Source organism: Chenopodium quinoa, unplaced genomic scaffold (genome assembly GCF_001683475.1).
Source record: "Chenopodium quinoa cultivar QQ74 unplaced genomic scaffold, ASM168347v1, whole genome shotgun sequence".
Lineage (NCBI taxonomy): Eukaryota > Viridiplantae > Streptophyta > Magnoliopsida > Caryophyllales > Amaranthaceae > Chenopodium > Chenopodium quinoa.
This window is the reverse complement of record NW_018743850.1, coordinates 772,726-797,725: the sequence shown is the minus strand read 5'-3', so window position 1 is coordinate 797,725 and position 25,000 is coordinate 772,726. Positions and strand designations below refer to the sequence as shown.

At 37.0% G+C, this 25,000-nt stretch overlaps 4 protein-coding genes across 6 annotated transcripts; all 4 read right to left on the bottom strand.

Annotated features, from left to right (window-relative positions):
- Positions 1 to 188: 188 nt before the first annotated feature.
- LOC110685825 lies at positions 189 to 4,484 on the bottom strand. Its single transcript, XM_021862354.1, has 4 exons — positions 3,641 to 4,484; positions 2,811 to 3,526; positions 1,476 to 1,916; positions 189 to 542 (listed from the first exon to the last, which is right to left on the bottom strand). Exons 2-4 carry the CDS (start codon positions 3,508 to 3,510, stop codon positions 352 to 354), a joined length of 1,332 nt encoding a protein of 443 aa, XP_021718046.1. The 5' UTR covers positions 3,511 to 3,526; positions 3,641 to 4,484; the 3' UTR covers positions 189 to 351.
- A 1,238-nt stretch (positions 4,485 to 5,722) lies between these two features.
- On the bottom strand, positions 5,723 to 11,878 carry LOC110685824. 3 transcript variants are annotated; one of them, XM_021862353.1, is made up of 4 exons: positions 9,763 to 11,440; positions 7,511 to 9,458; positions 7,282 to 7,425; positions 5,723 to 6,153 (listed from the first exon to the last, which is right to left on the bottom strand). In XM_021862353.1, the coding sequence occupies exons 2-4, from the start codon at positions 9,455 to 9,457 to the stop codon at positions 5,893 to 5,895; spliced, it is 2,352 nt and encodes a 783-aa protein (XP_021718045.1). In that variant the 5' UTR covers position 9,458; positions 9,763 to 11,440; the 3' UTR covers positions 5,723 to 5,892. The 3 variants fall into 3 exon arrangements, with proteins under 3 accessions (XP_021718045.1, XP_021718044.1, XP_021718043.1); XM_021862352.1 differs by lacking the exon at positions 9,763 to 11,440 and adding an exon at positions 11,817 to 11,878 and having other exon boundaries at positions 5,974 to 7,117; XM_021862351.1 differs by having other exon boundaries at positions 5,974 to 7,117.
- Positions 11,515 to 13,192, bottom strand: LOC110685827. Its single transcript, XM_021862355.1, has 2 exons — positions 12,505 to 13,192; positions 11,515 to 11,878 (listed from the first exon to the last, which is right to left on the bottom strand). The coding sequence occupies exon 1, from the start codon at positions 13,082 to 13,084 to the stop codon at positions 12,533 to 12,535; it is 552 nt and encodes a 183-aa protein (XP_021718047.1). The 5' UTR covers positions 13,085 to 13,192; the 3' UTR covers positions 11,515 to 11,878; positions 12,505 to 12,532.
- Positions 13,193 to 14,346: 1,154 nt separating this feature from the next.
- On the bottom strand, positions 14,347 to 23,658 carry LOC110685823 (auxilin-like protein 1). The gene is made up of 7 exons (XM_021862350.1): positions 22,506 to 23,658; positions 17,666 to 21,089; positions 17,475 to 17,564; positions 17,335 to 17,400; positions 17,148 to 17,237; positions 16,128 to 16,304; positions 14,347 to 15,665 (listed from the first exon to the last, which is right to left on the bottom strand). The coding sequence occupies exons 1-7, from the start codon at positions 22,961 to 22,963 to the stop codon at positions 15,630 to 15,632; spliced, it is 4,341 nt and encodes a 1,446-aa protein (XP_021718042.1). The 5' UTR covers positions 22,964 to 23,658; the 3' UTR covers positions 14,347 to 15,629.
- Between the last annotated feature and the right edge of the window lie 1,342 nt (positions 23,659 to 25,000).

Below are 25,000 nucleotides of genomic sequence, written 5' to 3'. Positions count from 1 at the left end.
TTTGTTACCCTTTCCCCTCCTAATTTATTTCCATTCCGTTTCCTACATTAACTCCATACCAAACACCCCCTCAAGAGTTCCCCAAGTATCTAGAACCCAGGATCAGAATACCTCATCCTGGCCTAGCACAAGGGGCTCGACCTTTTCTTTCGTTTTACAACAACGCGTTTCAGCATTGCTCAAAAAGATGCCGATCATAAAAAGTACATTATATTCATGAAACTGTACATTCTGCATAGCACAAAAATATGCATCCTGGAATGTGAAAAAGGCTGTAATGCACATTGCACAATGCATCAGACTTTGTCAAATTATTTCTTCCTATTTTGTATAATTCTAGGTATGGCCTAATCACTGCTTATCACTGTCAGGTTGAAAGGCTCTGTTACATTCACTTGAAGATGATACTTTTCCACTTCCACTTGGGAGTAAAGACCATGCCAAAGCTGCACCACTGAGTGTAACAGCTGCGGGAATAACAATTGATCCCCAAACCCATTTCTGTCTTATCCTTCTCTTCTGTCTTTCATGCCGTGCAATCTCTGAAAATAAACACACAAGAAAGCTCAGCATACTGTCAATCAGGACAATTCTTATTAATATTATCTAGAAGCAGCACTTAACTATCAAAAACCTCACAGAAGCAACCAAGGGGAATTCATAAATAATCCAGTGAGATATTTTCTCCACAATGACAATTAATTGAAATGAGTCTTCATCATCAGCACAAACTAGCCCACACACACACACACACAGCTCTCCTCTATCTATTGTTCATACAAAGCTGAGACCGTGAGGATTTATGAAGTATTGATGCAACTGTTACCAGATAATGAGTTTAATGAAATTACTTTAGGTTGTATATTTTGGTTCATAATATTAACCACTAATATAAAGAGAGCTATTTTGGAAAATATACTAATTCCAGCATCATGTTATGTAGTGTATCCCTCAGCACTGAGTAGGATACCTGATCCTATTGCCAATTGCCAAATACTCCTATCATAAATTACATTATCTGTCACATTATTGAATTTTCAAACAATTTGTAAAGCATACAAACTATAGCTTCACCATAGTGAATCCTCGCACATGGGAAACTATTCCATTCCTTTTCAAGAAGCTCAAGCTTAAAAGAGACAAAGAAATTGGATATAGAGCAGCAAAAGAAAAGCCTCAAGAAACAAAACCATGAATCAACAGGCATTACCAGAGTATCAATAAGCATAAGAGATATGCAGCACAATCATTTGATTATAAATTGAAAGATAGCCACAAAAGAAGCATAAGCAATGTGGTTCGGCATAACAAAGAAGGGGATAAAAGTATAACACATGGGAAGTCATATATGACTGGAAGAGTGCAAGCAAAAGATGAGAATAACAAACACAAAATGACTGGTGATCAGTCAAGCATAATCATGTCAGATTGAAATAAGGTGGCCATATAGAAGACCAATGTAAGTTGAGACTCACCCATGGCTTCTTGGTTCCTCTGAGACATTTCCCGATTCATAGTCTCGTAATAATGCAATCTATCAGACAGACGTGCAATCTCAAAGTTCTTCATTTCCAGCTGAGCTTCCATAACTGCCTCAGCTTCAGCCTTTGCAATCCCTCTCCCTATAGATTCTGACACAAAACGTGCCAGTTGGATTTGTCGGCAAATTTCATCAATAGGACCAGTATCTGCTTGGCCATCCTCCGTTAAGGCAGTAAGATTTTCAGGAAGTATTAATCCAACAGCCCCTAACTTCTCCCGCAGCATTCGCCACAGTTGTTCCATATTCTGTAAGGCTTCTTCTGAGAGTTTTCTCTTTTCAATCTCCATCAACAAGGTCAGCCTCATTTCTCGTAGCTCGGTCTCAACCTCGTTAAGAGAACGCTGTGCTTGTAGCCCACTATCAGAAGAGAGTTCTAAAGCAAAATAAAGAAAGGGGAAAAACAAACCATCAATACCATATGCTAGCAAATGCAAATACACTTATGCAGATTTATAGCCACAACTGACAAGCTGAACTAACAAATAGGGTAGCACCGTAGCATACAAAAACACATCCATTCTCCATTGAAATAATTACATAATATACGTCATTTATGCCATAATTATTTCACAGTCACACTCAATCTATCTTCAATTGGCTGCTAGCTATGCATAATATTTCAGAGCACTAATAGCATTGCTCGTAAATAAATGAAGCTCTATCTCAAACTAAATGACTACTTTGCAAAACCTACAAATGATAATCACCAAGGCAATCTGATATCTGTCATAATGTAATCCCATGAACAATAACTTAACTTTCAGCTCTATTTAACCTAAATTACTCCAAAATCAACCAGAAAAAGAAACCAAACTTATGACTTTTTAGAACTAGAAAACAGATCCTCACTATAGCAACCATTTTTTTCTTAAACCCAAAGGTTGCAGCACATCGATTTGACAATTTATTCAATATAATGTATCTTTCAACCTAAAAGCTTCAAATAACTCTCCCTTCTATAAAAAGTAAGTTAAATCATTATCACTATAAACTACAGTTGTACAATATTACAGAATTATAGAGCTTATTGTGAGAAAAAGCCATGATTAAGTTCTAAATTCACCAAAAACAAACCAGTGGGACCAATCTTAACATTCCAATTTATCATTTCTCCCTTCTTTACCTTTGCATTACTAAACTAAACAAAGTAGGGCCATAAGATAATGCTAATTCTATAATACTACACAACAACATGCTCAATAAAACACAATCACATACCAAAACCAAATAATTCGATGAAAATTTCCAAAAAAAAAAAAATATTTACCTTCCCAAGCATCGTAAAACTCTCCTCCCATGGGAGTATTACCCCTAGCCGACCTCTCACCACCGTAATCCTCGCTATCAGCCGAAGCCGAAAAACTCATAGATTCCTGCGGGTCATAGAAATCTTCACTCTCACAATTCTCTCTCACCAAAACATCCCCATTAACTTCAGCTTCCTCAGCCTCAATCTCGGGTACCAACCCATCATCATTCGATCCATTAACCATCAATTCATCATCAAACTTCTCAATTTTCGCCTCAATCGAAACGTTTTCCTCCGAATGACTTCTTACATGCCCCCCTTCCAAAGCAACAGCAGCCTCCGCCGCTACGTTCTGGTCGGAGAGGCTCTTAAGCAAGCGCGGGCCCCGCCTTTTGTGGTTGATTAGAAAAGGAGAAGACGGAGGAAAGGAAGAGGTAGCTGAGTCAGGGATAGGTGTAGGTTCCGGCGTAGCGTAAAGCGACGGATGTATCTGCGGTCTTGCCGACGGCGGCGCCGTCGCCGGAGATGAGGTGGAGTTCAGACGACGTAGCTGAGGATGCGGCGGTGGTATATCCTTCCTTCTAGAAAATGATTTGAGATCGTCAACCGGTAACGACGTTGTTTTGCGTGAAACATCTGAAATGTTGTTAGACGACGTCGTTTTGGAAGCTCCTGGTTCCAGAAACCGATCGAATTGTATTGCTGCGAAGGTTGGCATCGTCTGATTCCAATCTCTGCAATTTCAAAACCAAAAAAATCAATCGAAATCTGGAAAATTCGAAAAGAAGAAGATTCATTCAATTGAAGAAAACAATTGAAGAATCTGAGATTGAATCTGGAGTAATTACCTGGGTTGTGGAGGAGAGAGAAAGTGAAAATGGAGGGGATTTGAAATGGAAAGAGAACCCTAGAGAAAGAGGAAAAGGCGGTGAGAAAGAAGAAGAGGGAAAGAGGGTTGAAAACGACGCGTTTTGATTCTCCTTAAGTTTTGGAGGTGTTTGTGTGTTACTTCTTCTGTTGGCTTTTGAATGTTTGTTTAATTTTAAAGGAGAAGAAGGTTCTGAATGTGAAAAGACTGAAATGCCCTTAGGTGGGAAGGAAGAAGAGGGGGGAATGAGAAGGGTAAAAATGGGGTTTTTGGTGAGAAAAATTGGAAATGTGTGAGGTAATAAATAAAGGAAGGAGACTTGGGGAAAAAGACAAGAAAATGTGGATGACGTCAGGAATGAAACGGTGTCGTATAGAAGGGGTTTGGGTTGGGTAGAATCTTGGTTTGTGGCCAAGAGTGTGGGGGGAATCTTGAGCGAAAAGAAAGTGAGTCACGGTATTTTTATGAGAGGGAAAAAAAAACTCAACAGTTTTAATTTTTTTTTTTAATTTTAATTTTTTATAGTAAAAGAAACTACTCGTAAGAAAGTGTGAGGTCCAACAAGAAGTAGGTGGCAACATTAGGTTCCTTTAAATTTTTAAATTTTTAGGAAAATGAGTATGTATATTTCCACGTTTTGAATATTTGACTAAGCTACGATTTTTTTATTCATACTTTGAAATACGGAGTATTTTGGAATATTGTGAATACACTTCTGTTACATAAGCCATATTTGACTTTTCATTTTTCCATGGGCTATTTCTATAAATTATTTTAAATTTATTAATAAGTAAACTTCATAGTATTTATATAATTTAGGGTTTTTTCATTTTTACCACCTTCAAATAATGACTTTGTCGAATTTACCACCTCCAAAAAAAAAACATTTACTTTACCACCTCATAAAAAAATTAAACATCAGTTTTACCACCTCATCTGAGCTCAGGTGACGGAAAACGCTTGTGGGGCCCAGCATAACGGCTAGTTTTTGATTTTTTTTCCAAATTTCTCTCGATTTCCCTTTTATTTAAACCTAGTTCTTCATTTGTACACCAAATTCTTGCAGATTGGAGATTAATTTTTGCGATTTTCTTCACAAATCAGTATTTTTGGGCAACCTTAACAATCCCAAACCCTCTAATTATCAAACAATCAATTGGACTCCTCGACAACAAGCATCAAATAGGTAAGCCATTGTCGTTAATTCTCTAGCAATTTTCGTGATTTCTGTTGTAATTTTTTGGCAATTCGTTGCGTGATTATGTTGCATTTGCTAAGAGTAATTGAAATTGGGCGTTTTGTGAGGTCAATTAAACCCCAATTTGAATTAAAATACTTAGGGTTCATGTAAGATTAAATTAGATTGGGGGTTTTTGTTATGTGAATTGGCTACTGAAATTAGGGTTATATTATGGTCATTGTGTTCAAATACAATTAATTTCATTCTTGTTCTTACTGAATTTCAGAAGGGAATGTCTTCAGTTAGCATGTCACCCTCAAAGGAGAAAAAATGCCAATGTGGAGTTCCAATGTCTAGGCTGACTGCTTGGACTAGGGAGAACCCAGGACGCAAGTTTAGGACCTGCAAATTCTATGATCCTGTGACTGAGTCAAGGGGGGTGTAAAGCTTTTGAGTGGGTGGATCAACCAGATGGAACACCTTGGCAAACAGAGGTGATTAACAACTTGCTGCTGGACAAGAAACTAATGAAGGGAGAGCTGAATGACATGAAGAGGGAAGTTGATGATGTTAGTGGACAAAGGAGGTGCTTGCTCAATGAGATTGACAGCTTGAAGATGAAATGCAAAGCTCTTAGCTCAGACAGGAAGAAGATGATCAAGGAAGTGCATGGCAGCAATGCACCAACAAAGAAAATGCTCACAGTACATGCTATTGTTGTGTTTTGTTGTTTTGGTTTGGTACTGGCTATGTATTTTAGATCTTAGGTTCATTTAGGAATGCTTAGAAACAAAAAAAATCCCCAACTTATGTTGTGTTTTGTTGAATTATTATGTGTGGATGTTGGGATGACATTTCTTGTACTACTTTTAACAAAATCAATGAGAAATGGAACTTTTTGGTAGAAACATATCACAATTCGTATTAGTACTTGCAACACAATGTTTGAAATTGTTTTACATTGGCTGAGACAAAAGTTAAGGCACCTTTGTGCAAAATCATTGTTCAACTATCATTGTTCTATTACAAAATACTAATGAGTAGACCTAGGGTCACAGTTGATTGAGATCCTTGTCCTTCTTGCTTGTCATTACATGAAGCTTGGACCTGGTCTGTATTTTGACTTTGGGAGGAGTAGTTGTTGGCACTCTTGTGGGCTGACTCAGGCTCCTGTTGCTCCTGGTAACAGGCTGAGTTGGCAAAGGCTTTGTTCTTGTTGCAGGCTGGCTTGACACAGCATTTGCAGGTGCAGCATTACTTGACCCAGCCTGTGCTGTTGTTGGAGGCTGATATTGTGGCAACTTCAGTGCAGCCTGCAATCACAGTATGACAAGACTCAGAAACAAAGCCACTAAATACACTCAAGTCACAAAATACACAAAATACATGTCTTGCTGCTTTCTCTTCACTTTTCTTTCTCTGTTCCTTAAGCCAAGGAGTCTGCATCTGTGGCCTCCCACCCTTTGGATTTGTTGCAGGTGGGTTAGGCTGTTCTGGTGCTGCTTCAGCCTTGCATGTTTTGGCAAAGTGGCCAAACCCACCACAGTTCTTGCATTGTTTCATCACCTTTGGCTTCTTGCCCTCAGGTGCTGCAGAAGTGCCCTCCCCTGGTTCAAGCTTTCTCTTATTTGCCTTAGGTCTTCCTGGCTGCACTTTCAGCATAGGTGGCAAAGGCTGTCTGAGCTTGACCTTTTCCCAATTCTTAGGGCCAGGCATTGGCTGTATAGGGTTCTCATATGCAGCCAAGTATGTCACCCTATAGTAATGTGGGTGCACATACAACTCAGGATCATCCCTTTTGTCCATTATGCAAGCAAATGCATGGACACAAGGTATTCCTGTCAACTCCCATCTATAACAAGTGCATTTTCTCTCTTGCAGATCCACAATGCACTGATCATCCTTGTATTTCACCTCATAAATTTCATCCCTTGAAGCTGTAACCTCACATGTCATGGCATACTTCTCCAACCCAGCAAAGACTTTGTTGACAAATGGGGTTAGTAAACCTTCCCAAGACTTTGCTGCCTCCCATTTGTCATTACTCCTCTTCATCATATATCTTCTAAGCCATTCCATTTGAGTTAGAATAGGCTTGTCTCTGGCATCTCTAATCACTGCATTAAATGTCTCACACATGTTGTTTAACAACATGTTAGACTTGCAGTTTGTAGAGAAAGCATGCCTTGACCAGTGCTGGGGGTCAATGTTTGACAACCACTGGTATGCTTCTTCATCCAAAAAATTGATACTTTCCATAGCAACTTCAAACTCAAACTGATACAACCACACACATGACAACCATTCAACACAACATAGACACATGGCATACAGTTTTCACAAAATAGAAAGACATGTAAATATGTGCAAAACTAAATGTTCCTAGCATACATTATAGTTCACCATAAAACTGACATAAAAGAACCTAAATAGAAGCTTACCAGAGTGCTTGCCCTAGCAGCAACCCAGAACAATTCCTTGAAAGTTGCACCATGAAATTTCAGTTTGAAATTTGACCAAATATGCCTCACACAAAATCTGAGCTCAGCTTTGGGGGCCACATCTGCAAATGCTTCTATGAGACCCTACACACAAGGCAAAACTAACAAGTTAGTGTACAGAAAATTCAAATAAAGCAAAGTAATTTAAACACAAACACAACCCACTTACTTTCTGTCTGTCAGACATAAAAGTCAAGCCATCTCCTTGGTCATACACACAAAGTGCCTTGAGCAAGCTCTCCAGAAACCAGCACCAGTTGTCCTTGTTCTCAATCTCTGCAGTTGCCCAAGCAATTGGGAAGATGGAATTATTGCCATCTTTTCCAACTGCAACCAAGATCTGCCCAGGGTATGCCCCTTTTAGATGGCACCCATCCACCCCAATTACTGGTCTGCAACCAGAAATGAATCCATCACTAAGTGCAGCTAAGCACACAAACATCCTCATAAAAATTGGTCTTTCAATTTGATTAATATCATCCACCACCACATTACACTCACTCCCTGGGTTCCATTTCAGCAGTGCCTTCCCATAGTCCCAAACCTTTGAGTATTGCTCTGATGAAGACCCATATATTATAAGCTTTGCCCTGCTTCTAGCCAACCAAGCCTTGGAGTATGTAATTTTGATCCCCAAGTCATTCAAGGCCCTGTCCTGAATCTGTTTAATCTTCCATCTGGGGTTGCCCCTGAACTCCTCCAAGTACCTGCCAACAAGGAACTCTGCTGTCACCTTGTTGTTCATTTTACTCCTAACACACCTATGCTTCAGCCTTAGTGTCTTAATTTGCCAAGCCTCTGATTTCACAAGCCTTGTTGCATAAAACTTGAACCTACACCTAACACCCTTACTACATGTACACTTCACTATCCTACAACTGTTCTTGTTATACACACACTTGCATTTCCTTTTGCAATATGCTGTTAGCCTCTTTGAATCATTGTGAAGAAGGTAATACTCATACCTATTTTCAATTGCATGTTGTCTCAAAGCTTTTCTCATTGTTTGCACATCACTGAACCTTTGACCAACTACAAATTTGATAGCCCTTTCAAAGTCTGTCTCAGGGTTAAACCAAGTAACACTACTCTGATCATCATCTGAATCACCTTCCACACTCTTTAGCTCATCAGAATCACAAGTTGCCTTCTCTTCAACCCTCACTTCAATGTTCTGTAGATTTCTTTCTATGTCAAACCCTGTGTCCTCATCATCACTTTGATCCCCTCCTTCAGTAACTCCCCTCAAACTGCCTTTCACCTCACTGTTAATATGGTCTACATTTTTCTTCAACCACTGTTCATCATCATCAGAGTATAAGTCCTCCTCTCCCTCATCAACTTCTAACTCAAAATCACTCAACTCAGAATCAGAAGACTCTGTATCACCATCCTCATCACTAAACACATCACTGTCATCCCTTAATCTCCTCACTCTTTCTTTTATTTTTCTCACTAAATTAGCAAAATTTCCAGTCTCATCCCCAACCTTAGCCTTACCCTTATCTGCAGCAGTGAGTTTACCCTTCCCTTTATGTGTATTAGCATTCACTTTCTCTGCCCTAGGAAGCCTCTCCTCAGCCTCTCTGTCATGTATAACAATGCCTTTTAACCTAGGGCTTCTCCTAAATGGTTCTTCTTCAGTGGGCTTACTAAGTTCTGGGCTGGGTTTGTATACTTTAGGCCCACCAAACCTCTTTTTCAGTTCCTTCCTTTGTGCAGGGGTTAGCTCATTCCCAGATATACATTTGAAGGGTGTTTTGTTAGTCCCTTCAATTGGCTCATGACTGGTAACATACATCTCACATGCCCCCTCTTTGTTCACCGACTCTAGGAAACCATTCACCTCACCATCAACAAGCTCCCTTTTACCATTCACCCAAGACTTGCCCTTTTGTTTATACCAGCAACTAAACCCCCTAGGAACCTTCACATTCACATACACAAACCCATGTATAGCTGCTTGCCTCAAAAAGTGTACATCTATCTTATTTTTTTCCACCTTTCTCATCCAATAAACCCACCCACCATCCCAAGTTAACACCCTCCTATTTTTACCAGCTAAAGAAGGTATAAAGGCACCCCCTACTGTAATTTTTAAGTCCACTGTGTCCATTCTGTAACAACACCAACAAAAGCACACACAACAATAACCAATTTCAGTAATTACAATAAACAACAAAAACCAATTCACCAATTACAACAAGTAAAAGCAATTCACATTGACTATGCACTAAATTAACAGTAACCAAGTAAATCTAATTAACTAATTATTTAACAAATGCACACTCTAATTCAGTCAAAGATTCGCATAATTAGGGTTTATAATACTTTAATTCACAGATTCCCCAAAAAGGCATACTTTACCCCAATTGACAACCATAAATCCAACGAAATGTACTAATAAAGGGTTTAAAGTACCTCTTGTAGTCAGGAATCTCGATTTCTGTCAGCAAATTACCAAGCTTTTGGTCCCCTCACCCTGTGGAAGATGACAAGAGAAGCTGATGTATTGCAATTTTGTGGTTCCAGCTCGATTTCAACCACCCAAATTGATCTAGGGTTTCAGTTTTTACAGAGAGAAAGAGAAAATTCAAAGGAGAGAGAAGCAGTTACAGTGAGAATCAAGAAAAATCAAAGGAAAGAGAGACGAAAATTGATGAGGAAGTGAGAAATTTGGTGAGACATTGATTATGGAAGGTGGAAGGTGAGAAAAGGAGGAGACAGAGGGAAATCGATTTTAAAAGAATTAAATTGGAGGGAAGTGACAGTTAACTGGGCCCCACAAGCGTTTTCCGTCACCTGAGCTCAGATGAGGTGGTAAAACTGATGTTTAATTTTTTTATGAGGTGGTGAAGTAAATGTTTTTTTTTTGGAGGTGGTAAATTCGACAAAGTCATTATTTGAAGGTGGTAAAAATGAAAATACCCTATAATTTATTTTAAAAGTGTTTTTAGGTATATTTGAATTTAGAAGGTCTATATCATGTCAATTCATTAAATACCCAATGACTAATTACATGTAATCCTTTACAAATTATAGATTTATATGAAACAGAAAAATGGCTCAATTTTTTGTGCTACAAGAGTCAAATTTTTGTTTTTCCATAAATTAGATTTGCTATTTGTATCTTTAGTAGTATACATCTTTTACAAATAAATCATAGGTTTAGCTTATTTTTATAATAAATTCACGAGAATTTGTTCATAACTTTTTATTAAAAGAAATGATCATGAGAAAATCCTTGTTCGTGAGTTAAAGCAAGTGGATGTAGATGAAATACAAAAAAATAATCCTCAATGAGCATGTTTATTGACAAGCTTTTCCCAACTTATAATAATGCAAATGAGCAAAATCTAGTTAAGTTCAAACAAAGCTCAAATCATACAATGATTTTAAAAGTTTGTTTGAGCCCAAGCTATCTCAAACACTAACAATTCTTCTCAATCTCAATTAGAACAAACTAAAAATTGGTTTGATTTGTAGTTGTAGTTGCTCATGCAAACTAATTGAGAAAGAACTTTGTTAATGTTATCATCCTTCTCGATTCTTACATGGTAAAATCAGCACTCCCGTGTAAAAAGTAGTTATATTGATTGTATTGTTGTGATCTTATGGGAAAAAAGGTTGGTGGTAGTCCTAATAGGTAGGTTGCAATTGTGTCAACTTCGATTTAAATAAATTTTGGAGATAAATGACAAAATTAAGACTTTTGGGTTAAAAGTTAAAAAATTTAAGCTTTCTTTGTTAAAATTTATGTGTTGCATTTTAGTATTTGTAATTGTTATAGTATTGTTTACTCAATATTGTATGGTACATCATACATTATGTAAATTGAAATATATAAAATTCCTAAAATAATACAACAAGCAATAAAAGTTATCACCATATCACATATCATGGCAAAGCTTAACCAAGTTTAAAGTTGTCATCCCTTGGAAAATTTCAAATGTTGAGATTGCTTAACTCTCTCTTATTGACCAATTTGTTATATATTCGGCTTGCCTTTGGGTATATAAGTATACAACCATACAATAGGTAAAGTTAGTTGTAGTTGTCAAGATGATGGTGATTTTAGATGTATTCAAATGAAATGCATCGCATAAGTAAACACTGGGTAATGACTAATTATCGTAGCTTACTTAGCATGTTGAGTATGATTTGAAGATTGAGTTCCAAAATATAAGATGCTTGAGATAATCCATAATCAAAGAAAACATTGCCCACATTTTCACCAAAGAAATAAAATCAAAGCATATATCAATATAATGTTGCTATTAGCTATCTAGAATGTCATATATACAAGCTAAGTCATATAGTTGTTCACCATTACTCTTGACTTAGAAGTTGCATATGGGAAATGAAGAATGTAAGTGGCAAGAGTGAAAAGCCAACGACAGCATATAGTTGGAACTTGGAAGTCACTAAATTAAAGAAGAGCACATGCAAATTCACATCAAAGTATCACTACTCACCGACCTTATTTGTCAAAATTCTTGAAGCTCCATACCATCTTGTCCACTGGCTTATTATATTGCTGCAAATAACAGGATAATCATAATTCAGAAATATGGCTATAGCTAAACCAAATCAACTACTCTTGGTTAATTACTAGACTAGAAAAGTTTGGGTCCTCGATTGTCTAGAAAAGTTATAATCAAACCATATAGGACAAATTGGCTAACTAGACTAGGCACCAACTTATAATTCAACTTACAATAATAGACCGAATACCCTGTTATTCTCATCTTACTTTCATTGCACCTAACTTATTTTTACTCATTTTGATTAATTTTCCTTTTGTTGAAACTAACGAGTATTACAATAAGGCAAATGATTTTTCTATAAGTCGGGTTAATTAGACACTCAGATTGCTAATTGGTGTCTGATCTCCATGTAATGCCATACTAAGGCCAAGATCGAAATTATTGATAATGACATTTTTTTTTTATACAAAGTAGATATTATTTACAACAGAGTTAACCTTAATTCACTACAAAATCTGGGCTCTGATAACAAATTGAATCAAGTAAAGGCAAACCTATAGAATATTAGAATTCATAAAATTGTTGCTCTACTTTTTCAACCAATAAAAGCAACAAAATTCCCAGTATGTACACACTAAAAAAATGAAATTTGAACCAACAAATGAAATAAGAGTACCATCCATAACAAAGTTAATAATCCATATTCACTTGTAATAGATTGCAGGTGAATTTGTATCCTTGTTCCACACCCCTCCTTCTTTCAAATACTCAATATACCGCGAAAAATCCGGGTTCGCCGTCATCTTCTTCTTCCTCCACTTCCCATCAAACAAACTAAACACAGGGTGACTCTTGCCACTTTTTTTACTCTTTGCTGGCTGTTGTTGTTTTGGCTTAGAGTTTTTTCCTAGATGACCCGTTTCGAACTCGAGTTTCTTAGACGAGGACCCGAATAACATGCTAGCAGGAACACTAGTAACCCTCTTTAACACAGCATGATTTGCACCACCACCACCAGTACCAGCACAACTATAATCATTGACACCAATCGTATTAGTCTCGTCTAAAAGCCTGTCATACCCATCTCGACGACTTCTTCTCGTGCTCAAAGCTCTAAACAAAGCCATTATTATTAAACTTGTGTCTTTGGTGTTGTTCTTAGACAATTTTTTTAGTAAATTGTCTGAAAATACCAAAATGTTGTAGGTAGAGAAATGAAGATACAAGAAAAAGATAAGTGGGTGAAGTAATATCATATAACTATATAAGGGGGGTTTGATAAAATATTATATGCATAAACTTTGGTCGTATTTGGTATGCTTGTTGAATTAAATATAATTAGGGCCCTTAGATCATCCAAATTTGACTTATTGTAAATTTGTAATATTGTGGACAACTAATGTGAAGAAAATAATATAAGTAACATTTATCCTAGTGACAAAGATAGCATGGGAAAATCATATTTGGCCCACATTTAAGTATGTATGCAACTAATTTCATAGAATTATGTCAAAGTTAGTATTAAAAGAGAAAAGGAAGAGACCAAAAGGCATGAAGTTAGAGTAGAGTTGTTGGGGAGGATTAGTAGTGGGTAGATATATTAGTACGAGTATTAGATTAATTAATTTTGAGTTTAGACTTGTTCATAGTAATTTGGAAACATAGACAATAATATTAAATTAGAGTGCTTATGAAAGTAATGATTATATGATTATATCATTTAAATTAATAATGGAGATGCAAGAAAATAGTCGGCCATAGAAGCAAATTTTACCAAATTGATGAGCAGCAGTTTGTGATCAGAAGAGTAGCTATGTCCGATTTTGTGTTTTCGTCTAGAAGTTAGATGATGTAGTAAATTAATCCAAGTCAAGTTTAAATCGAGTAGCTTTTAATTCAAATCGTTCACAAATTAAGACAATTTAATGGTTGATTGGAAAATAATTACGAAGTATTCGTAATATATTTATTGAGTTGTGGTTTATTTTATTTTCTTGTTTGATTGCAAAATGACATTCGTGAATACACAATTCATACTTTATGGGTGAAACTCCTTACTAAGTCAACACTATCATTAAAAAGTTACAAGCCATTTGTTTGATCTACCTATACAAAAAATCCCATTTTGGTAAAGATTTTCCATCATACATCAATTATACTTCTCCTATTAGACTACTGTTTCTACCATGTTCTCATTAGATGCTCCCATAACAATTTTCTCTTTCCCTGTTCGATATTAGTTAGATTTAACCATAACAATTTTCCTAATCTTGAATCACAATATATAATATAATCAGTTGATCACTTGTACTTTACTTTGAACTTAGAAGTGGACTTGGTCATATTTAATAAAGATGCACGATTACTTTGTCAGCTTCCTTCTATGTTTTTTAATTTATAAAAATAATGGTGAAATGCTCAGTGATTTATTCAATACCCATTTCATATTAATATTATGCTTCATACAAAAAGCTATCATATCATATATATAGTAGAAGGTTTGACTTTAGAGCAGATGTATGGGAAAAGTTGACACAGGCCACACGTAATTGAATAGCCTTTGCTAAATACCTAGTCTCAAAGAATTCTTTAATACGTAACTCTTAGCTATACATTTTTATCATAAATTTTAGGTGCGTGGAAGAAACATGAAAAACGATACAATTTCCAAAATTAAATGCATATTGATAGACCTAATGAAAATGAAATAGGTACTCAACCTCCCACCTCTCTATTAAAGGTTGGAGGTTCGACTCTCACCTTCCTATCAAATGGGGTGTCACAAGGTAAGATGTTCGGTTGCCAACCTTTGATTCGGGTTATAGCCAATGGATTTGGATCTCTCCTTCCGCCTCAACCCTGGAAGCGATATTGCCCTTCCAATGTCGCAAGCCAACAAATAACCAACCAAGATACATAATGAAAACTCTATTTCAATCTTCGTCAAAACAAGGGTAAGAAGTCATATCACTAGCAACACATTCTTAAAATACATTTTTAAAACTTTAGAAAGCTCGTACAGTATTACATTATCAATAAAAGAAAATATTTTATAGGTTAAGATATACTCCGTAAGTCTTTTTAGGCCGACACAACATAATCATGGAATTGGTCAAATGGATTAGTGTGTGACTTACTACACAACATAATCAGATAGTAGAAAGAGCAAGAAAACCAATTACTTATCCTAGTGGTATACATAATGCTGGGTCTAATAATTGTCATGGAAAGTTATGATTTTTTCTTTCATGCTAACCCTCAATTTTTGAATTTTTATGCTTATCTTCCGGCAAAGATCACATGACTATGATTCTACTTTGAGATGGAGATATCATGTATCCCCAAACCCCATCACGCCAGAAGTGACTTCGTCACACCCATTCACATTAGCTGGTGTTCAAAAGTCCCGACGATTGAGTCCAAAGGTAAATGTATCGAAAACTCACTGGTTTCAGTCAGATTGGCATTAATGGCATATACTTTGTATATAGCAAGAATTAGAAATCTAGCTTGGAACATAATATAGTACTCCGTACATAGCAATAGGGCTATAGGAAGATATGAGCTACTTCTATTATGTAGAACTCATAAGCATAATCACCTGATACTTTTGTGTGATCCCAAACCAGACAAGAATTAGCGGCGGATGCACCTTAAACCTGTGCTTCTTTCCTTCTGTGAAACAGCACAGATCAGCTTCTACATTCTAAAGATATCTTCACAAGACTGATGGCTATACATATATACACTTTCAAAAGTATGAAATACCAAATACATAACCTCGGCTCTTAATAGCCTACTCTATTTCTCCTCTGAGTTGAATCTGTTCCAAGCTTCCTGTTCAATGGAAGGAAAAAGGTGTACGAGAGTTACATGATGTTAAGAGTAATAAAATGACAGCCCTAAATTTCCTCCAAGTACATGAGAACAATAGATTAGTGGTAAATGGTAATTGAATAACTTACTCATATAAACCCGAAAGAGCAACACACCAGAAGGAAAAAAAAAATGACAGACATTTCATCAGATGATGACAGAACATTTACGAGTGAATGCAGACATTTCAATTAGGATTCAGCACCACGAACTTAACACTTGCAAAACTTCCAAATATTAAGGCTAGGCACATCATTATCCAAGCAGGTAATCTGGACTGATATTGGCACTTGGGAGGGACAAAAGAAAAAGTTGCACTATATACAGCTAATTACTGCTTTGGCTCCAATCTCAGAAGGCAAGTTTAAATAGTAACCGAAGTAACAAATGGTTCAAAGAGATACGAAGCATAAGGAAACACACCTTCAGGAGATCAAAAACCTTTTCACATATATACTTCTGTTGGACAGTAGCACCGCGCTGTTGTAGTTTGTCAGGATGCACGCAAAGAGTGGCTTTCCTGTAAGCTTTTTTCACCGCAGCAGCAGTTATTACTTCTGTCAGCGGAATTGGCTGCCAACCGCTATCTGGCCCAAGGATCTGCCAATGCAAAATAGAGATTTAAGTTATAACATACTTTGAGCTACATGCTTACATGGCTACATCTTAGATCTTTCACATGCTCCACCTTTTAAGAGGAGCAATCAATGAAATGAACAAGTTGCCTACAAAATAACATACTCTCGAAGCAACAAAATTTCAAAGATGGATATTAGATTACTAGGTCATGAAACAGGAGGAGGTTAATAAAATGACCAAATATTGTATAGTTCACACAAACATAAAATAGGTAAAACACAGCATTACACTGTAAGCTACCTGAATAGTTTATAAATAGAAGTCAACAAATTCACATAAACATCAATCTATCAGAGCAAAAGTTTCTCAAAAGTATCAATCACCAGAAATTTCTGATGGTTGATCAAGGAATTTGTCATTACTATGACTTCTGAGTATGCAAGGGAGAGATCAATTTCAACAGGTATAAGTGATTTGGTGGTAGTCTGAGACTAAAGATTGATCAAGTATAATATCATGTCTGAGCAAAATGAAGCCTCTGATGGCTTTCAAGTTCAATAATTTGATGCTGTGTTTTCATCTTTTGATCAGCTAACTGAACAATTCAATACAAAGAGAAGCAAATTGACCCACAACCCAGATGGTCAGACAAGGAGCCAGAACACAACAATTGTTGAAGAACTAGAACAGCTATGCAACAGTTGACATTTTGTGTACACAAACAGTCAACGCATATAAAAGAATTCAAAGCCCGAATAGTCTGCTGATGTAAGAATGGTCAATTCCTAACCGCGGTCCAGAAAATTGAGTAGCATACATACAACATTGATATGACATGTATATAATATAAACTAGTATACATACATATTGTAATGTGGATAACAAAGCTCGCAAATTGCCTTCTTTGCCACCAGACCATCTTCTGATATCGGCATCAAGAGTTTCAGCAAACCGCTGGTAATAAATAAAAACCAGGATAATGTAATCCATTGAAACACAATTCTTCAAATATAAAATATTAACTTTTCAGATAGGGACATAAAATACTCACAGTCCTCTCTGCTTGCTCCCTTTGAGCAAGAAGATCACGCATATTCTTTTCCGCAAGTGCTTTTGCCTGAAACATTGAAACAAATTTGCAGCAAACTGCTAGATAGTAATCGAGTACAAAGAAAGAATATAGAAACTTACCACCCGTTCCACTGTTCGTCTATGTCTCTCTAATCTGGCCTTGCACCGTTCGGCAGGTTCGCCATTAGCTGCTTCGAACCTCTCACTACTCTACAAATCCAATTGCAAATGAATGTGAATATGAGAGTTATGAGACTAAAAAATTTAATGAACTGGCGTTCAAAAGAATGATTACATAGCAATATACTCACTGTGGGGAAAGAGCTCTGCCTCATGATCACATCTCTCTCCGATGTATACTTTTCAGAAACAGATCTTTGAATTCTTTCTCGTGCCCCAAGAGTAGCCCTCTCAGCCACTGCTTTCTCAATGGCACGTTGTCGAGCTTCTGCATTTGCTCTCTCTACTGCAGCACGCTCTGCCCTCAATTTGGCCTCTGATGATGCCTTGTCAGCTAGTGACCTATCCCTAGCCTCTGCACAGGCCTTCTCTAACCTCTCCCGGGCCTCCGTCATTGCTCTTTGCCGTGCTTCATCCGTTGCCTTTTCTAGAGCAGCCCTTTCAGCCCTGTCTCTGGCATCTGCATATGCCCTATCACGGGCTTCACGTACTGCTAATTCAACTGCCATTCTATCCTTTTCCCTTTCTCTCAATCTCTCTCTCTCTTCCTCGAGCTTCTGAAGACGTTCCTCTTCCAGGTCTCGCTTTTTGTCTTCATCTTTCTCTTCTGAAGTGAAATTATGATTGCTAATCTTCCCCTTTCTTTCAATGCTTTGGCCTATATTAGGCAGGTCAGATATATTCTGGAAATTGTCCTTCCCCTCAGACAGTACAGTATGACCTTCAGGTTCTACCTTACTAGCATGCTCATTAAACCCATTAATATCATCAGCAACTGTGGATCTAGCTTTCTCCTTGTGCACGATGTGGGCCTGACCCTCCCCTACTAGATTTCTCTTTCCTCCTATATCTACATTAGGATCCTTCACCAAATTAGGATTTGAGGCTGACTGCGCAACTTTCCTACTCGCCTCTTTCAGGTTTTGTTCATTTCTAATACAATCAGTACGTGTCGAGGTGTTTTTGTCATTCAAATCAAGTGTTTTTGAGGCCGGAATTGTCCTTCCCTCAAGCTCACATTCATTAGGGCCCACCTGAGCAGCAGTAGCTTCTACTTGTCTTTCATCAATCAGAACATCAGCCGTTTTAACTGCTTCCAACTTGCTTTTGTCATCTGATGGTGCAGAGTCGATCTCTTCATTCCCTTTCTGAGAACTTACATCCTTGGATCCATCAACTTTCATTTGTGACTTCTTAAGTTTACAAGACATATTCAGTTCCACGTCCATCTTGTACAGGTTAGCCCCGTCAGAAGACTTCACATGTTTATCCTTCGTAGGCAGCTTCATATCTGGGGAGCTATGAGGCCCCTGGTTCTCATCCTCCAACTCGATCTTTATGTAACTTTTGTCTTCACCCTTCTGAACTTCCCTGTCATCAGCATTCTCATTGATTTTTCCAATTTTTTCCATCTCAAATCCCCGCAAAGAAGTATGCTTCAGCTCAGTAGTCTTCTCAAGCTTCTCTTTACTTTCATCTTGTTTCTGACCCTCAGCTGAGCTATTGTAGTCTACAATTGGATTAGGATACTCATTAAACCTTTGTCTCCTTGCCTCTTGTTTAGAAGCTGCTTTATTTATCTCAGACTTCTCCAGTACTACACATTTTTCTAGCGGCTTCTTAGATTCTTGGCCATCAAATGCTTGCTCACGATGATTTTCATATTCATCTCTTTGCTGCAAATTTCTTGTCTCGTTTTCTTGGCTTTCAGACACTCTTTCTAACCTCTCCCTGCCAGAGACATCCTCAAAAGCATCCTTCAATCTCTTATCTGCAGCTTTCATTTGCTGCAAGTATCTTGTGTTGTCCTTTTCTTCACTGTCACATGATTTTTGCAATCTATCTCCCATTAAAACATCCACAAAAGTTTCCTCTAATCTCTTGTCCGCCACTTCCTTAGACTCCTTGGTCATTTTCTTCTTATGAGCCTCTGGCTGTCTAGTCTCAGTCCTTGGTCTGTCGCAGGGTTCTTCTGCTTTCTGCTCATGTTCTCCTCTCACTACAGGATCATGCACTCTTAATTCACCCTCATCCCTTTCACATGATCCTCTCATTTCTTCCTCGTTCAATTCAGAGGGGTCATCATGCTTGTCAACCAGTTCACTATGACAAGCCTCACTTTCATTCTTATGCTCTCCTTTCTCAAGCACGGTTACTGATCGCTTCCCAGGTTGTTTATGAATAACCTCACCAGGATATTCCTCCTTTTTTTGAGCTTTGCTAGGTAGAATGTCATTATTTTCCTGTTCATAGACCAACTCAGGTTTCAGCTGTCTTGGATTTCCCTGAGACCTACGCTTCTGTCTTTTGTCAGGTTCCACATGCCCACAGATCACACTGTCATGAACGTCTTGAGCCACCTTGACCATTTTCTCATAGTATTCTTGTCTAGATACTGCTTTTGTTGCTTTTAGCCTTCGCCGATTTTCTCCTGCTACACAAGCCTCCCCAGCCGAATCCGAATCATGATTATCATTGTCCTGCCGCTTGGTTCCTATCTGTGCATCACCATTACTACTGGGTGGTTGAGTAACTAATCTAGTGTTGTCACTATTTACAAATTCATAATATTGCCTAGCCTCCTTCCATTGACCAGCCACATCTGTATCCATGGACAAGCTACTTTTCTTCCCTTGTTTTGTCTCAGCTGGTTTTACAGATCCCGCAGTAGGCTGTTCAACAACCAGGTTATCTGGTAAACTATGTGAGGCAGTTTTATCATGCCTAGTTTTAGCAGAATTTTTTATCTTACCAAGACCTCTATCACTTGTTGCGTGCACTTTGGTCTCTTCAGCCAAATTTTCATCACGTACCCCTTGAACATTACCGCCGCCATTTACATCAGTCTTTAATTGCAGCTTTCCACTGTTCTGAACTCTGTCCTTCCTGTCTCTTGACTCCCGCGCAGCTTTCAGTTTTGCTTGAGCTTTCTCCATTGCATCTTTCATAGCAGCAGCAGAAGCAGCAGCAGAAGTACTTGCATTTACCTCCATGTCAAAAGATGGTGGTAAGTTATAGTTAACATTTGCCTCCAAACCACATCTTTCAGAAGCCATAGGACTTGAATTCATCTCGTGAAATTCTTCATTACTGTCTGTTAACACAGATGGCAGTCTTGATGGAGGCGGCAATTGGAACTTTTGGGACGGTTCTGTTCTGAGGTTGGCATCAGATACAGATGCAAATATAGAATTTATATTAGACATACTATCCACACAAGCTTTTCCAGATCTCTGGTCACTATCATATGAGGCATGAGACATAGTTTCATTTCCCATGCTAATGACAACGTCATCAACAACTGGTGAGCACACATCATTTCCCATCTCTTTCAAAGATGTGGCTTCGTCAAATACACAAGTATATCCAGACACGTCATTTAGTTTAGCTACATGTGTCATGTTTGGCACATATGTGCTGGTTCCCGGATTAACTTTATGGTAAGAAACGTTAAATTCTTGGCTTTCCGAAGGTTGATGAGAGTTTCCACTCTTTTCAGAAAAAGCAAATGGATCTGAATCATCATCAGAGAGAGACTCTGTACCAACTGGGGTCCTGTCCATGAAAAGAAAAGGCAAATGCTCAACACATTATTCATATTAGTGAGTGCACAGAAGAAATAAGAGGGTGGGTAAGAGGTGAAATGAAAAAACAAGCAGAGAGTTGCTTGCAAACTGCCATATGGACTTGTACTAGAAAAACAACCCACCATCATGAAAGATAATTTCTTTTCAAAATTGCTTCAAGATTGTAAAACAAACACTGACAATGTGCTTGGATAAGAAAATCTGGAGAGAGAAGAGAGGGTGGGAGATGGAAGAAGTAAATTTCTTTTCCCTAATATGAGTAATAAACAAAATCCAACCCAACAGAAGTTTAAGAGAAACAATAGTGCATTTCTCCCTTCCTCCTCAGTCCTCCATCCACCATTGCTACGCAGCATAAAATGCATGAAGTCGATGCATAGGCTATAGAGATAGCCCGAACACATGCTAATCTGACAATATGCTACATTTCAGCCTAAACTCATGGTACAAAATATTACAGGCTAGTGATTAAACAACTAAGGTCTCTTCACAATTGAAAATCTGTTGAACTTCTATAACGTCTGTTTTGTCTCAAAATTATTCCTTTTTTTTTCCCAATTCACAATTGGTGATGGATTGTAAAACTACACTTTTTTAAAGCACTAAGCAGTGTTTAATAACTCCTGAATACTCCAGAAATGAACACAAAAATAATCATAAGATTCATAACCAAGCCACAAAACTGTATATCATAAGTTAGAAACAGTGAACAACGCAACTGTCCACATGTAAAATCAACAAATCGGAAATTGGAATTCCAAAGGCGTACGTCACAGCTTCACACCAGTTCTTTTGATACTATCTCAAGCAACTGATTTCCTATCTCACTGGTGATCAGATTCACAACTAAGCAAGACACGAAAAGACACCAAAAATAGACCTGTTTAATAATTAAATCACCCAGCTAAAGCAACAAAAATTGAAATTCTAAGGAATGTATCATTGTTTTGCCACAACCCTCAAACATTCCCTCCTCTTCCCCACCAAACTCGGTACTCCAAAGCTACATGATATCTCATTTAAGATAATGCAAATTAAACACAACACGTCTAAAAAGATCAACAACAAATTAATTAAAAAATAAATTGAAAAAACAAAACTAATTAAAAAAAAAATAAAAGAAAATAAAAAAAGCTGGAATTTTGAAGTCAAATTTCAACTAAACCAAACTAAAAGTAAACGATTACAGGCAAACAAGAAAAAAATTGAATTGAATTTCTAATTCTTCTATGTATCAGCATTGAAAAAAAAATGAAAATAGAAAAGTTCACTAATCAGCAAATAGTGGAAGAAAAAAGGATCATCTAAATTAAAAATAGAAATTAAAATTCGAAACAAAATTTAAACAAAAAAGGAGTAAAATTGAAAGAAGAAGGATAATTACCAGGCTTCATCGGAGGAACCATCGCCGTCACCGTCAGCATCACCGTCGCAAAACGAGCCATCACACGGTCGGAAAAGCTCATCAAAAGGAACAGCAAAATCAACAGCATTAAAACCGCCGAAAACCTCGGAATAGTCGAAAAACGCGGCGGCAGCAGAATGAATGTCGTCAGGAACAGCAGGAAGATCAAGAACAGGAATCGAAGAAGACGACCTTGAAGAAGAAGACGACGACCTAAAAGCGCCGAAAATTTCAGTGTAATCTTCAGGACGAGGAGCTAAAGAAGAAGACGAAGTAAACTTAGGAGGACCACCAAAAACGTCGTCGTATGAAGTATTAGTGAAGAATCCGCCATTGTTGTTGAGGAAGGAAGAAGAAGAAGAGGAAGAAGAAAGAGGAGGCGGTTTCTTCTTGGAAGAGAATGTAGGTGGTCGGGAGGTAGAGTAAGGTCTTTCCATGGAGGAGAGAGAAAGTGAGTGAGTTTTAGAGAGAGAAAGCGAAAGAGAGTGAGTAGGGTTTTGAGGTTGGGTAATGGTAATAGTAGCGTCTCTTTCAATTTCTCTCTCTAAATATTCTACTTTTGCTTTATTAAAAAAAATAAAGGGAAATCTGTAATTGATGTTTTTTTGTGAAATACAGAACTTTTGTTTGGGTTACAGAGGAGTGTGCAGGTGGTAAGGACTTGTAGAAAGGAGTAGGGAGGGAGATGAGGAGACTCAGCCTGCACTTGCATTGGTAAGGTAGAGATTGGTGAAGGGTATATTCGGAATTATTTTATTTTATTTTTTTTTTTAAATGTGTATGTAACTTCTTTGATTTAGGGAATTTGGGAGTAAATTTTTGTTTCTTCATTTGGAGTGATACAACAAATTTGTTCCCTTCACTCTCAACTTTTAAGTATTCCATTTGTTTAAGATTAATCACTATTTCGCTGTACTTTGACTTATACATGCGTCCATTTATGATTTTATATATTATACGGTGTAAATGTAATATCTTTCTTTAAGATTTGTTTTGAATTAGTCCACGGGGGAGAGTTTTCCCAAGAAGGAAGTTCGCAAAAACAATAGCTCTGAAATGCATACATTTGTCTCATACACTATGGGGATGGCGGTACTAATGTGTATGTTTGTTTTATTAATATGTACTATTTAGATACTTAATAAAATAGACAGGGGTTGTAAGGAACATATCAATTGATATAAAAATTGAACAGTCTTTTAAAAACAGCTTAAAAATGAGCGAAATAGGGGTTAGGGGATAGTTTTCAATAGCCGAGGGTTAGGTGTACATACTCATTTAAACGTGCGTTAGAAATGATGCATACATTTTTTTTATACTTCGTATTATCTTTCCCCTTGCGTCAAATACAAAAATTATTTCCCATCAAAAGAAATATACTACACACAAAAAATATTTCCTAGGCTTCCACCATTGCTGGTAATGGATTGGAGGACGTGGAGGTAATGAAATGCATGGATAATTTGTTCTTTATTTTGTATATATGCAATTTAATGATTATTGATTGAGACAGCAAAAACTCATGCACTGATGCATGCCCACGAATTAACAAGACGATTCATAAGAAATTTTTATCATATAATTTTGTTTTCAAGCAGAAATTTTCAGCTGGTCCCGTTAGCCACTCTCTATACTCAAGTTCATTCATTGATGTTAATGTCAAATTTTCACGATACAAAGACAATTTTCTTATTTTAACTTACGTTATGTTAAATTGTCTGGTTATATTTATTGGCCATAAACTTAACTTGTTGATTACATTCGAACTTATTGACCCCAATTTTAATTGAACTTATTAAAGTTGTGTTATGATCGATTGAGTCTTATGACTTATATTTGTACGTATTTTAGTTTATATTACTCCTTCTATTTTTATTTTTATTTTTTATTTTTTTACCACCAACAGTGTCCAAAGTTATATCTTTACAAATATGCTTGTCAAACTATTGCATCTAAAAACCAATAGAGAAGTATATTGCAGTATATAAATTAAATTAATTATATAATCTTAGGATATTGTAGATTAGCATTGGTGAGTATGTATACAATTATAAATTGTGGACATGGGTAAGCGGTTAGGCATTATAAATAATCGTTATCATGTGTCAACATCTCAAACCAATAAGTTAACAAGTTGTTTTCAATGATTAATTAGGAATATGATAAATGAGGATTAGTTGTTAATAGTACATTATTTTTATTGATTAATAAATTTTAGTAGTTGTTACCGTTCCATAATCCATAGGAATTTGCTGGAAGGGTAGGTGTATTGATACCATCATGCAGAACGTGACAGATTTGTTTCTTCGTTTTCTTTATGGAAAAAAAAATATATAATTAATTTCTAATTTTTAATTTTGATTTTAAATTAAATTATGATTTTAAAGTTTTTAAAGGGGTGGTGGCAAGGTGGGGTAGACTGGTAGAGTAGGAAATAATAATAATAATAATAATAATAATAATAATAATAAATA

Coding starts and splice junctions, on each gene's coding strand:
- LOC110685827 (XM_021862355.1), bottom strand. CDS start 13,084: ATGATATTACTTCACCCACTTATCTTTTTCTTGTATCTTCATTTCTCT.
- LOC110685825 (XM_021862354.1), bottom strand. CDS start 3,510: ATGCCAACCTTCGCAGCAATACAATTCGATCGGTTTCTGGAACCAGGA. Junction 1,917..2,810: donor GTTTTACGATGCTTGGGAAG/GTAAATATTTTT, acceptor ATTTTGCTTTAG/AACTCTCTTCTGATAGTGGG. Junction 543..1,475: donor GAGGAACCAAGAAGCCATGG/GTGAGTCTCAAC, acceptor GTTTATTTTCAG/AGATTGCACGGCATGAAAGA.
- LOC110685823 (XM_021862350.1), bottom strand. CDS start 22,963: ATGGAAAGACCTTACTCTACCTCCCGACCACCTACATTCTCTTCCAAG. Junction 17,565..17,665: donor GGCAGAGCTCTTTCCCCACA/GTGAGTATATTG, acceptor TTGGATTTGTAG/AGTAGTGAGAGGTTCGAAGC. Junction 15,666..16,127: donor AGGTTTTTGATCTCCTGAAG/GTGTGTTTCCTT, acceptor TCCATTGAACAG/GAAGCTTGGAACAGATTCAA.
- LOC110685824 (XM_021862352.1), bottom strand. CDS start 9,457: ATGGACACAGTGGACTTAAAAATTACAGTAGGGGGTGCCTTTATACCT. Junction 7,426..7,510: donor TTATGTCTGACAGACAGAAA/GTAAGTGGGTTG, acceptor CCTTGTGTGTAG/GGTCTCATAGAAGCATTTGC. Junction 7,118..7,281: donor CTGCTAGGGCAAGCACTCTG/GTAAGCTTCTAT, acceptor TGGTTGTATCAG/TTTGAGTTTGAAGTTGCTAT.